Raw genomic sequence first — 14258 nt, forward strand, 5'->3', positions numbered from 1 at the left:
AACACAGATAACAGATTTCTGTGGATAATTTCTTATTATTTAACTATTAAAAGGGTACATCAGATTTTATTATGTACAACAGGAACTCCCCTCTCCCCCCAACCCCCAAATCAGGCACCATCAAGAGTCTGAACTTTGAACTTGCAGCACAAATTCTACTACTTGAGATGTAAGTCTAACTGCATTCAAGGACAAAGGGAGAAGGCTGTTATGGAGGGAAGGGGGATGAACTTCCAGTACCATATTCTAGGTTCAAGGAATGAGAGAGACCCCCTTTGGTGTCATCTCCTGCATGCCACCCTCTGTTTGGGGGAGTCCCTGCATCATGATACCCCAAATATTGTTGGATTTCATTGCTACAAAAGGATCCATAGCTGTTTTTGAACTTAGCTCCTCTTAACATTGCCGATTACTATAGAGTAGTATAAAGTAGGGATATAAAGGACTAGTCAAGTATCTGATAAGTAAGCGCTTGTTGGATAGTCGACAGGGTTGTCGATTAATCACTTCCCCCCACCTTTACTGCCTCTGTCAGAAAGAGGTAGCAAGCAGAGGGGAGAGAAGGGAGCACTTCAAAGCAGCAGTGCCACGTGGAGCCTGGGTCTGATCTGGAAGCTGATCTGGAAGCGCCGCGGGTCCGGCCCCGGGTCCTCCATGGCTTTGCTCAGCGTCTCCCTGGTCTGCAGACCAGGGAGACGCTGAGCAAAGCGGCGGAGGACCCCGGCCGGACCCGCGGCGCTTCCAGCTGATCTGGAAGCGGCCGCGGGTCCGGCCCGGGTCCTCCATGGCTTTGCTCAGCGTCTCCCTGGTCTGCAGACCGGGGAGAAAATGAGCAAAGCCGTGGAGGACTCGGGCCGGACTGCGGCGCTGATCTGGAAGCGCCGCGGTCCGGCCCGGGTCCTCCGCCGCTTTGCTCCGCGTCTCCCTGGTCTGCTGGGGGGGGGGGGACGCAGCTAGTGCCCCCCCCCCCCAGCAGACCAGGGAGACATGGAGCAAAGCCCGGGGCCTGTGGTAGAGCAGGTGGGGCGCTGCCGGTTGGTCCCGCAGCACCGCTCCTTGGCGCTACTGGACCAACCCGGCAGCACCCCAGCTGCTCTGCCCCAGGAGTCCTGATTCAGCCGCTGCTGATCAGTTTCAGCAGTGGCTGAATCAGGACGCCTGGGGCAGAGCAGCTGGGGTGCTGCTCGGTTGGTCCAATAGCGCCGAGGAGCGGCCGCGCTACTGGACCAACCCAGCAGCACCCGAGCTGCTCTGCCCCAGGCGGCCCCAAGTTAGCCGCTGCTGAAACTGACCAACGGCTGACTACAGGAAGCCTGAGGCAGAGTTGCTCTGCCCCAGGCTTCCTGGAATCAGCTGCTGATCAGTTTCAGCAGCAGCTGACTTGGGGACGCCTGGGGTTCTTAAGCTGAATCTGTATGCAAGTCAGAACTGGTGTCCAGATTCAGCCGCTGTTGAAACTGATCAGTTTCAGCAGCGGCTGAATCTGGATGCCAGTTCCGACTTACATACAGATTCAACTCAAGAACAAACCTACAGTCCCTATCTTGTACGTAACCCTGAGACTGCCTGTACTCTGCATGTCAGTTTCTAGCCTTAAGGCCCCAGTTCAAAGAAATTAATGATTGAACCTCTCTCGTCTGGAACACTCTGGTGAAGAAGGACAACGGATGTTGCTAGACCAGAGAGCACCGGCCTCAGAGATTGAGAGGGGCTGGGAGTGGAGCCAGTCTGGTCAGCAGCAGCCTGCAGGGCCAACAGTAGAGAACCCCAGGAGAGACTGCCACCCCATCGGTATAGGGGCAGGGAGTCTCAGGAGTGGCTGCAGCCCAGCACAGTGCTGGGTAGCCCCAGAAGCAGCTGCCACCGCCCCTCAAGAGACCTGGGGGCAAGGATCAGAGCCCCGCAAGCGGTCTGGGGGCAGTAGAGCCAGCCAGGTGGTATGGAGGAGATCAGGCCTTTGGGTTTTCCAGGGCAGCAGCCAAGAGGGGAGCACCAGGAGAGCCCAGAGACCTGACCACCCTGGTCCAACAAATTCCCTTGTTCAGGACCATCTGGTCCCAAGGATGCCAGACCAGGGAGATTTAACTTGCATTTCACTTTGTAACAATTAAGGGACGCTACTGAGAAGAAGAAAAGAAAAACTACTGTGTCTGTCTTAAGTATTAATGCAGTCCATAATGTTATGGTAAATCAGTAAGTGTTTTTTTAAACTAATAGTCATTACACAATAAATGCTGAGGCTTACTGACTACAGTACAAACAAAAAACAGGACTATGTAGCACTTTAAAGACTAACAAGATGGTTTATTAGGTGATGAGCTTTCGTGGGCCAGACCCACTTCCTCAGATCGAATTGTGGAAGAACATATGCATGACCATATACACCAAAGGGATACAATCAAAAAAAGTGAACACATATAAAAAGGACAAATCAAATTTCAGAACAGAGGAGGAATGGGGGGGGGGGGGGGGGGAAGGTAAGTGTCTGAGTTAGAGGTGATAACTGGGGAAGCTATCTTTGTAAAGGGTAAGATAATTAGTGTCTTTGTTAAGACCCTGACGTAAAGTTTGTCAAATTTAAGCATGAATGACATTTCAGAGGTTTCTCTTTCAAATCTGGTGTTAAAATGTCTTTGAAGCATTATGCAGGTAATCAAGTCGTTGAGACAATGCCCTTTCTGGTTGAAATGGCAAGAAATTGTTTTTTCTATGTGATACTGTTTTGTGTGAATTGATTCTTTGGCGAAGTGTCTGAGACGTTTGTCCAACGTACATAGCAGACTGACACTGTTGGCCGAAGATGACAAATTATATTTCTGGATGAGCAGGAATATATGTTCTTGATCTTATAACTGAATTGGTTAGGTCCAATAATGGTGTCAGCAGAGTAAATATGTGAACAAAGCTGGCAACGGGGTTTGTTGCAAGGGTAAGTTCCAGGGTTGGTATTAGTGTGATATGTCCTGTGGTTGTTGGTAAGAATCATCTTGAGGTTAGGTGATTGTCTGTAGGAGATGTGTCGGTCTCCCAGAGCCTCTCAGAGTATAGTATCCTGCTCTAGTATAGGTTGTAGTTTATTGATAATGTGTTGGACGGGTTTAAGTTGGGGGCTATAGGTGATGACAAGTGTGTTCTATTGTTGGTTTTCTTGGGTCTATCTTGAAGTAGATGGTTTCTGGGTATTCGTCTGGCTCTTTCAATTTGTTTTTTTATTTCTCCAGCTGGGTAATTGAGGTTTATAAATGCTTGATAGAGATCCTGAAGTTTCTGGTCTCTGTCAGTCCCTTTGGTATATATGGTCATGCCTATTTTCTTCCACAATTTGATCTGAGGAAGTGGGTCTGGCCCACGAAAGCTCATACCTAATAAACCATCTTGCTAGTCTTTAAAGTGCTACATAGTCCTGTTTTTTGTTCAGCTAGACTAGACTAACACGGCTACATCTCTATTACTGACTACAGTACAATGAGAGATATTCTATTGAAGTCAAACCTTCTCTAGTCTCATTTGTTTCATATAAATTACATGTTGTTAGATCCATCTGTGAAAATTGGGAGGTTAATTATGATGGTACATTGCATGATTCCACAGCTAAATGCTAAAGTAGTTCTACACCAGTACCATATGTTTGTCTTAGGAAAATGTAGAAAGATTAATTAGGAGTTCAAGCCCAAGACTTGGGAAAGTAATACTCTGAACACAATTAGATCATTACATTGTGTACTATGCAAATTGAAGTTTTAATTAATAGCTGAAATATCGTTCGGGGGAAAAAAATAAATCTACAAAGCCTAAATTATAGGCATCAGAGCTTCCTTGCAGACACTGCTTAACTAAAGGTGATCCTTTCTGAAACCATGCACTGGGTTGTCACAACAAAAGCCATTTTAACTTGTCACATTGGTTTGATGTACAGATTACCTGTGGAGCATTTTAATCCTATTTGCTCTCCTTTCCTTTTTTTTAATTACCATCTATCATAACACTTTAAAAAAAAAACATTCCAACAAATAGGCCAGGCCCAGGCTACATAAACTAGATGAAAAGTCAGTTAAACATTACAGCAACCCAAAGTGTTCTTACAGACACTTAACTGACTCAGACACAGGACTACTTTTCTATTTCAATATATTCCATTACAAAACAAATCCTATTCAATCATATGGATAACACCCATTGATATGTACATGTAACAAAGTTAATGTTAAAGATTTTTTCCCATGTACTTCAATGGACTTTGGATCATTCCCTAAAATTAGGTTTGGCAGAAATAATTTTTATTTTTTCATAAATTCAATGGACAATATCAAAATTGTTTTTTCTTATTTTTCTCATTTTGATCAATTTAAATTTTCACAGTTGCTGGCTATAAGAAAGGGAGGTCAGACAATTAATGTTTAACAGTAGATATTAAGATTCAAAATGTTAAAAGTTTATAATCATTTAATACACACATTTTTGAAAGCTCATGTCAAAATGTTCAAAGTAAACGGCCTTCAATCAAATTCTAAAGTTCTCCAAGCAGCATTTTAATTAGGCTGCCTATTGGTAAATCATAGATGGAATAATTTTTGTTGGCTTGCGTGTGTATGATAAAAATCAATATTTACCAACAAACACTACATTCTTCCAAGCTTACCTATCATGTTAAATTAATTTTACTTACCACATATTCAAACACAAGTGTCAATGTCTCCTTGGTGTGAATGATGTCATGAAGCAGAACAATGTTAGCATGTTTCAGTCCTTTCAAAAGAGAAGCTGTAAAGCAAAATGTGCACACTATAAAAACATGTTACTTTTGCATGAAATAAATATTTTAGAGTGAAGGATTAACAAATTTGTTTTTAAAAGTATTTGGATGGTAATAATTCACTATCGATTTTTTTTGCCCCAGGTCTACCCAAAATGACACAGCTATTCAGTACTTCTAGTGAACTAAATATTATTTATTTTCACAACTTTAATGAGAATGAAGCCCTCCTTTTCTCAGTGTAGTCGTCTCCATTTTGCGAGTTCAGCTCAACCCTGCTCTGAGACAGAACTAGCAGGAGTTTCACATAAGTGGTCTCTACTGAGTGAATCAAACCATTACCTGCTAGTCTATCAAATGTGTCCATTTTATAATCAAAATTCTTTTTATATCTCAGGTAAAATACTTCTCTGCTAGGATCTGAACATTTTTCAAAACATTTCCCTTTCATAAGCAAAACACAAAAGCAGCTTTCTAATCAAAAGCAAACATGTATTCTGTACATAGCACATTGATAATTACTTCAAATCTAAAAGTGTATGGGAGGGAAGTTAACTATTTGTATTAGTCAGTGACAATAGAAAAATTAAGAAGTTTTCATTTTTTTTTTAATGTTATCAACAATCAGGATTTCAGTACAGTAACAGGAATGGATTCTGCAGAAGATTCCCTTCCAAAAATATTTATTTCACAATGCAATGCATATTTAATTCTTTCTCTGCAATGCATAATTAACAAGTTTATTTAATGTTCCACAAAATATGCCATGGTTAAGCAATAGGACGTGACAAACCATGTGTTATCAGTATCAACAAGCCATTGATGCTTTGTCATGCATGCATCTGAGAAGGCTTAATACCAGTGACCATCATGGAGTGTATTCTACACAACACCACATAAATGTCAGTTTCGGTAGTGATTTATTGAGACTTGAATTTTGCCTCTTCCCTGTTGTTTTGAAAAAGAGACACGCACCTGAGTGTGCCAACATCAGCTTCATGTGAGTATCCCTCTACCATGCACAGGAGGTGGCTCAGACACTTCCATGCCACAGATTAGAATGTACTCTGAAAGGCTGGGGACCCACCCAGGATATCAGGAATTGACAGCCTTGCTCTCAGTGGAGGCAGGCACATATTGCCTGGCATCCTCTTCCTCTCCGCTGCTCTCAGGACTGGGGAGGCTTGGGTCGCGAGCCCTCCTCCTTTCCTGCTGCTCCCAGGGCAGGGAGGCTCGGGCCGTGCAGACTCTTCCCTCCCTACTGCTCCAGGGATGCTGGGAAGACACGCTCTTCCCTCCCACCCCGTAGCGGAGTGCTCCTCCTCTTCCTCTCCTCCCCATGATAGGGGGAGGGCCTTAGCAGAAGGGGCTGTAGATGGGGCTGCAAGGCTGCCTCCCCCAGAAACTTCTCAAGTCTTCTCAAATGTTCTCCGTGACAGACAATGTGACAGACACCTCTCCTTTTATAATAGTATAGATTAGCCCCACAAGGAGTGTGTATATATTATATACACCTATTGATTCAGAAAGACTATTCCAAAAGTTTCTGAACTCAAAAGGCAACTGAGGTAGGCACATCTCTCATGCATTGGCCTGACACAGGAGAGTTCTCTAGGCAGGGCCACTTTATGATAATAAGCTAATGATCCCCTAAAGAAAATAACTCAGGCAGTAACCTGATTAGTGAACAGCTGATAATTAACACTAACATAGGATTATTATTTTTAAAAAATGCTAGTCTTTCTTGATCCTGCAGGATATTAGTTAATTCTGAGGTGCTCATTATGCTGTAACTGGTGTATCACTAGATATTCTATAGTGCCTGGATGGAGAATTTTTTGACCATTGAGAGCCAAAACCAAACTGAAATTTCTCTCTGAGATGAGCAGAATCCCTCTTCCTGCCCCTTTCCCTAGCTTGCACTTCTAACACTACATGCTATCAAGGAATGAACATGGAGGAATGTACCAAGGAGAAAGGAGCTGAGATGGAGCTCACAGAAGGTAAACCGGTTATAGAAAGTTTGCTAAAAAGTTTACGTCTAGTTACAGCATCACTTAACAAGGGTCCAGGATAAGTGGGAGAGGCTCTTTTGGAAAGAAGAGAGGAAGCAAGGAAGATCATAACATAATTATCTCAGCTAATAACCTTGAGGAGGTCTATAATTGTGTTCAATTTGCAGGGTAAAAGCCAACTAAATACACACACTTTGTTTAATGGACAGAAGTGAATAGCAGACAGGACATGCTATTGCCTAAAGAGATACTGAAGCAATTTAAGTATATAAAACAAACAATCCTGTGCCTCTAACTAAAGTAAAGTTAGGTTTCTAGAGATGCAGAGAACAATTAACATGCAATAATTGACTTTTTTCACTTCTGTCCTTGCCCCTTTGCAATCTCCCAACACAAACTCTCCCATAATGAGGGGTGCATTAAAAATAGCCTGACCTCTCAGACTTCACAGTTCAGGCTATCTTCTCTAGATGGTTATTCCTTCATTGTTAAAACCTCCACATTGGTCATTAAAGCAACATACCCTCAGGTCTTTGTACAATCTCTCTTCCTTAACCTCCTTTACTCCTGCCTCTCATTTTTTTCCTGCCTCTTTTTTCTGGGTCTTCAATATCTATCACAGGCCACAAGAATTACAAAATGGCTGCTATCGGTTCTTTGCCTCTCCTATTAGCCCCACAGAAATAAGTAAATAATAGAGCAGTTTAATATACATGGAAAGCAAAGTTCTTCTTGATTGTCATTACACATGTAATAGATCTGTATTGTGGAAACCACGAATCAGTTCTGCCATCAGTTGTGTTGGGGTAAATCCAGAGTAACAGATGTAGTCCATGGAGTTGCTCTGCATTAACATCAGTGTAACTGATGAAAGCAATCCTGGAGCCAAATTATACCTTTTTCTCTTATGTTTTTGAAAACTGTACCGAATGATAAAACAAAACATTTTTGACCAATAGGCTAAACATGTATGATTTAATGATTGGTTGCATTTCTCCTTTCTACCACTCTCCAAAAAAATCCGTTTTGAAGTGGTATACAAAATCTCGAGCACAAAGACATTCAGAAACATCTTTCAAAACAAATGGTCACAAATAATGGCTGTTGCAATTTCACAAGGCATTTTGTGTAAGTTCTTGCAAAGAAGTGGGTAGAACTGCATAAACTCCACTAAATTCAAAGATGAGATCAAGTAACTAATATCTAAAGGCAGGAAGACTAGAGAATCCAACAGCATATGTCTCTGTGACAGACCTGAATTCAACTTTGAAGCTGTGAATACAGTTGCTGTTGGAGCTCAACAGGGAGTCAGGTGCTGCTGCTGCTCCAGCTGTTACAACTAGAGCAAAATATTCTCCTACAGATTGGAAGTGATGATCGCTGGATTTAGTTGACAAATGTCACAGTAAGCATGTTTTTTTGGGGAAAAAATACTAAAATGCTGTTGAAATAGCATTTCAAGAAACCACAACAACTATGAACATATTAATATGGACAGTACATTTACCATTTTTGCTGAAAAACTAACGATGTAATATGACTTTGATACTAAGTTTTTTTTCATCCTCACATCAAATACGAGGTAAACAGATGGCAGCATTTTTAAATTCATTTCCCCAATGAGTCTTGAGTAGCATACTAGCACATAATGTTAGAGTCTTTTAAAAAACAGTATTTGGGCTAAATATTACTACATTTGTTTGGGTGCATAGGTGCTTATTCTCTATTAAATGGTTTTATTTATTCTCATGCAGGATAAATCCTGAAATTAAAAGAGTCATTTGGGAGTTGGGCAGTGAGATAAAGCAGTAGTAAAAGTTATCACAGACCACCACTCTATGTAACCTACACTGAGTTTGATAATGCATATGCTTGAGCCAATGGTACTAAGTACCTCTCAGGAAAGGGCTAAAGTCTCTCTCTCTCTCTCTCTCCCTTGTATATTTTACACCTCTCATGCAAAATGAGTAAGGAGACCATACATGGCCAAGAGTGTTTGGAGAGCTTTGATTGTGTGTGTTAATTAGTGTCTCTCTCATACCATATCACCTTAACTAAAGTGAAAAGACATGAAAGCATTTAATGAATGAAGTTGAAAGACAAGATAGCTGCATCTGAACTTCAAACTGTTTTACCAGTGATGGGCCAAAAAACAAAAACAAAATTTCCTCTGAAGCTTCACCCACACACCAAACTCAAGTGGTTCAAGTAGACTGAACCCACAATGAGTTTATAGTTTGGAAAAAAAAACAGGTAACAAGGTTCTTCAAAACCAACATAGAATTTTGTTGGTACATATCAGAGCATTTGTAATTTCAAGGTGTAGTAGTTGTGGGAAAATTTCCTGCTGGGAAATGTTAGGTTAGCTTGGTTAACTTCTTCAAAGGGTCCATTTCATCCTAGTGACCTCTCTTCTAGGTATAAAGTGGCCCTCAACTTAAATCATCCTGCAAAGAGTCAAGAAACAAGACAGGTGGTGGCCAAAATTGCCTTTGAATAAAGTATTTGTTGGTGCTTCTTTGATGGGTACAGTAAGTTATTTCGCTCAAGGAATACAGAATCACATGAGATGTGATTAACTGCCTGGAATGTTTAGACTCAATCTGCTAAATGAAGATGTGATTTAATATTTTACCATGCACATTTTTGTGGAGTCCCAAGTTCTGAGCCCACCTGATAAGACTGTATATTCTTGAAACAGGCACTATGTATTACAGGAAAGAAAGTATAACTAAAGAGTAAAGCATTGGAATAGGAGTCAGGAATCTTGGGTTTTCCTCCTGGCTTTACCACTGTTGTGCTACGACACTAGGCAAGTCATAACCTCATGGTACTTCAGTTTACCCATCTAACATTGAGATAATGTGTTGATGGCATTACTCAGTTGATGTTTATAAAACACTAAAATACTACCTTATTGCAAGGAAAATGGAAAATAGCTGATACGTTAATTGGAATGAGTTATGTTCAGCCATTAGCTGAGTTTTTATATAGCTGTATTAAAGATGTATCATATTTTCAGTTCTGTTAGATTATGTACAGGTACAAACTGAAGGTTAAAAAGAATGCCGTGTCATTCACATATTAAAGAGTCAAAATTACAGAGATCTTATGTGCCAGCTGCATCTAGTTGTAAACATTCAAAGCGTGTCCTTGTTTTCTACTTCAGTATTTAAGAAGAAATCAATGATGCAAAATAAAAACATTTCACTGTGTACAGAAAGCAACTATGTCAATTTCTTGTCATATTTTGACATCAGATGTTTGCTACCTTCAGTACTTTCAGTGTTGTATGTTCACATATAAGTGGGGATGGTAGCACGATTTAATATATTTTAAGACTTACCACTATAAAACTCTGTTTTCAGTTGTTTAATAACTGTGTCCATCTGTTTTGGCTAATGTTATCCACAATGGGTACCTGCCTCCTGGTGAAATTTTTTTGAAGAAATTTCACAGCCAAAACCTTTCAGCTAATTTTCAAGAACAGTGCTAGGGAAAAATACTCTGGCAATCTTTCCTCTGAATGCCTTTTGGACCATCATGGCTTGTAGGGGAAGGCCAAAATTCTGGCCTTTGAATCATGGTTGTACTTTTTAATTTGTCCTGGATTTTAATCTGTTAGTCTTTAAAGTGCCACAGGACTCCTCTATATTATTTTTTTTTTTTTTATTTTTATTTTTATTTTTGGCAAATACAGACAAACACAGCCACCCCTCTGATGGATGTACTTTTGCCACACATGAAAATCTGCCCAAATATCCAAAAGATTCTATTTGCAATGAACACAGAAACTTAGATGATTAGGGTTGGAAGAGACCTCAGAAGGTATCTCAAAGCAGGACCAACCCCAATTAAATCATTCCAGACGGGGCTTTGTTAAGCCTGACCTTAATCTCTACGGATGGAGATTCTCTAGGACCCATTCCAGTGCTTCCCCACCCTTCAAGTGGAATAGCTTTTCCTAATAGCCAACCTAGACCTCTCCCCCACACTTGATACCACTATGACTTGTTCTGTCATCTGCCACCACTGAGAATTAGCCTGGCTCCAACCTCTTTGGAGCCCCCCCTTCAGGAAGCTGAAGTTATTAAATCCCCCCTCATTCTTCTCTTCTTCTGCATACTAAATACTTATGTTCCCCTAATCATTTTTGTTACCCTCTACTGGACTTGCTCCAATTTCTTTGCATCCTTTCTGTATTAGGGGCCCAAAAACTGGATGCAAGACTCCAGCACAAGGCCGAGCAAGGTTTACCCCTGCAACAATCTCATCCAAATACCTGTCCTTCCTGTTTGGTCAGTGACACGTGTCTCTCCCTCCCCCTCCTCCCCCCTGCCCCTTCAGGCCTCATGGAGGAGGAAGCTGCCTGATTCAAGTACAGAAGAGACAAGAGCCAGATATGGGAAATGGGGGAGGGAGGACAACATATGAAAGAGGAGTTCCACAGATCAACTTAATTCTATCATATTTGAACTTCTGAGTCCTTAATTTTGCAAGCTTACTAATGTTTTAATGTAGTTTTTGTATGATATATAAATATCTTACAGAGTATACAGAGAATATGTGTATATACATACATAGGTAGCATGTGTATTGACATACACACAAAGTAAAATAGTAATTGGGTTAAACACACACAGTAAAGTAGTAATGGGGTTAAACGCTTGTAGAAAAATCTGGCTCCACTGAAGTCAAAGGGCGTTTTGTTATCAAATCCGATGAGGTCAGGATTGTGTGCCTCATGTATCAAACTGTGACAAGAGATCACTTAGCTACACTCACTCTCTCTCTAATGGATTTCTTTTTGTAGAAAAGTACATTTTGCATTTGCTGTAGGTATCCAGAGAGGTCTTGGCATGAAAGGAAAGGGCATAACTGAAATTCACAATAACCCAGTTAACTACTAGCATATTTCACTGTCCTACTTAAAATATAGATAGATAGATAGATTTGTAAGAGATTTGTGTATATGTTTGTCTGCGAGTCTGTCTGCAAATACATTTGTTACCTAAACAGTAAGAGCTAGGACCACCAAATTTGGTATGCAGCTTCCTCTTATCTTAATTTAAAACAATGTCAGCGTTTGGTTGTGCCAGGGTAATGGGAAATGCCTGTAATTCAATTGCTTTCTATAACATGAAAAGGGAGGGGGCAGAGAGGAGGGAGGCTATACTGCAGAGTGAATACTGGAGGCAGTATACAATTCTATGATTCTAGGAATAAAGTGGCCAGTTGAGGGCTGGGTTCGCTATCTTGCCGGCCACCAGCACAGGTAAGTAGTCCCCCTTTGCCAAACCCCTCTCTTTCTCCCGGCACTGCATTTGGCCCAGCGCTGCCCTAGCCCTTGATCCACAGGAGCCACAAGCCGTCCCCTTCAATTCCCCCGTACCACTGGTCTGCCCAGCTTGAACACCAAAAGTACTGTATGTGAAAGGCACTGTGATACTATTTGTGTCAGCATGCACTCCAGGCTGCAGGGAAAAGGCTTATGCATATGTTTAGCTATTTTTTAAGAAGGAAGTGAAAAAGAAACCTTTCGAGGATCATGTCAATTTCACTTTTCTGGGTGGGAATTGCAAGGCACCTTTTTGTTTATAGCTGGAAAATAATGCTGCAACAAGTATGATATCATTTTGTCTCTTGTGGATTTAGAGTTCAGAGAAAGGCATTTGTGATGAAGAACAAACCAGAAAAGAACTCCATCAACAATATTTACTAAAACTAATTATTTTTAATAAGTAAAAATTAGACAAACTAGGTTTTAGTTTCCTATTGAAAAAATATAACAGACTAGGCATATGAAAAGATCCAATATTTCTTCTGAAGGAACTCAAATGTGAAATTGTAAATCTACTGACTGTGGTCTGTAACAGCTCATTTAAATCAGCTTCTATTCCAAATGACTGGAGGGTAGCTAATGTGACGCCAGTTTTTTAAAAAGGAGTCCAGAGTAGGAAAGTGAATTGTTAGGCTCATGCTGATGGAAGTATAGAGGACTATCAATCACATCCTTCTCTGTAAGACTGTGGTTCTGGGCATCGTTTGTGAAAATGTAGATGGCTTTGCAGGAATGGGCTTTCTAAACTGTGGTGGGACAATAGATATTCCACCACATATTCCAATTCCAATTCAGACCATCTAGCCGCTGAGTATATTAACCCCAAGGAGTATTTCTAAATGGCTTTACAGGTACTTGTAGATCACCATGGGCATTTCATGGACATTTACACAGGCGAGTCAGGAAAGGTACATGACACCCACATCTTTCAGAACACTGGCCTGTTCAGGAAGCTACTAACTGGGACTCTCCTCCTGGACTAGAAGATCACTGTGGGGGAAGTGGAGATGCCCATTTCACTGATTAGAGTAAACAGGGAAGCAAAGGAGGGTCTTTTACTCGATTACAAGTTCCATCAGGGACCATATGTGGCTTGGTTTTATGCAGTAATGGTACCTCTCCCGCTGACAGCACAGTGGGTGAAGAAATGTCAGTCTTCAAGGGACAAAGACCATGTTTGTTTTGCCAGCAAATCTGTGAAGACGTGTGGCACAGCAGCTGCATGACACTTGATGAGATCGGAGAGGCAGATTACCAAGATGCAAGAGATTGCATCAATGACCTCTTCAGCATCTGAGTGCCCCTGTGCTGGTAGCAGCAACAGAACCAAGCCTTCTTTCTGTAGCCTACCTACTTCGGGAACTTGCTTGAGCACATCCTGAGACCCAATCCACTTCCCAGGCTCATCATCCGCAGCCTCTAAGGGCTGCGACTGGCTCGCCTCGTCAGGGGTACAAAACAGCTCCTGACTGCATCTGTGGAGTCCGAGTCCTCTGGCTTTGGGTCCCTCACTTTCTCTGAGCACTTGGACACGACTTCCTCTTACTGGCTCAGTCCACTGTTAGATGGCCTTTGAAATCCCAGAAAATCCACGGGGGTCTTCGGAGCCTCCATGTATATCATCCTGCTCTTTGTAAAATATGCAAGTCATGGATGAAGCACCAGATTGGCGGTTTGCTTCCTGTACCTTCTGGTAGGTATTTCACAGCTCCTTCACTTTGACCCTGCATTACAGTGTATCCCAGTCATATCCCTCTTCAGACATGCATCTTGAGAACTTCCCACAGGTATCATAATTTCTACAGCTAGAGCGCAGCTAGGACTGGACTGCCTCTTCTCCCCAAATGCTGATGTGGTCTAGCACCTCAGCATGGCTCCACACAGGGTAATTCCTAGTGCATGGAGCAGGCATTGCCAGCTGGGAAGAGGTGCTGAGAAACACCATGAGCTGCCGAGCAATCAGGAAAGGGACTTTCAAGTTTCCAGAAGAATGCAAAGGACAGTTCTGGGTTTGGTCACCCAAGAGCAGGGTAGTAGAGTTCAGATGACCAGAGGCGCAAGAACAGGCATTGTAGGAACGATGCGGGAGACCAGTTATGACGCAGTACGGTGTCCAGTTATGACGCAGTATGACGCTGTGGGTGTCCAC

General features: G+C 41.9%; 1 protein-coding gene across 3 annotated transcripts in view; it reads right to left on the reverse strand.

Moving 5' to 3' along the window:
• Positions 1 to 14258, reverse strand: part of CDK14 (cyclin dependent kinase 14) — a 527195-nt gene that overhangs the window by 283324 nt on the left and 229613 nt on the right. For all 3 annotated transcript variants that reach the window (XM_075922396.1, XM_014569231.2, XM_075922397.1), the window contains one exon: positions 4667 to 4761. In XM_075922396.1, coding sequence (XP_075778511.1) covers positions 4667 to 4761 — 95 coding nt within the window. The remainder of the gene's footprint in view (positions 1 to 4666; positions 4762 to 14258) is intronic.

Source organism: Pelodiscus sinensis, chromosome 2, assembly GCF_049634645.1.
Source record: "Pelodiscus sinensis isolate JC-2024 chromosome 2, ASM4963464v1, whole genome shotgun sequence".
NCBI classification, from domain to species: Eukaryota; Metazoa; Chordata; order Testudines; family Trionychidae; genus Pelodiscus; species Pelodiscus sinensis.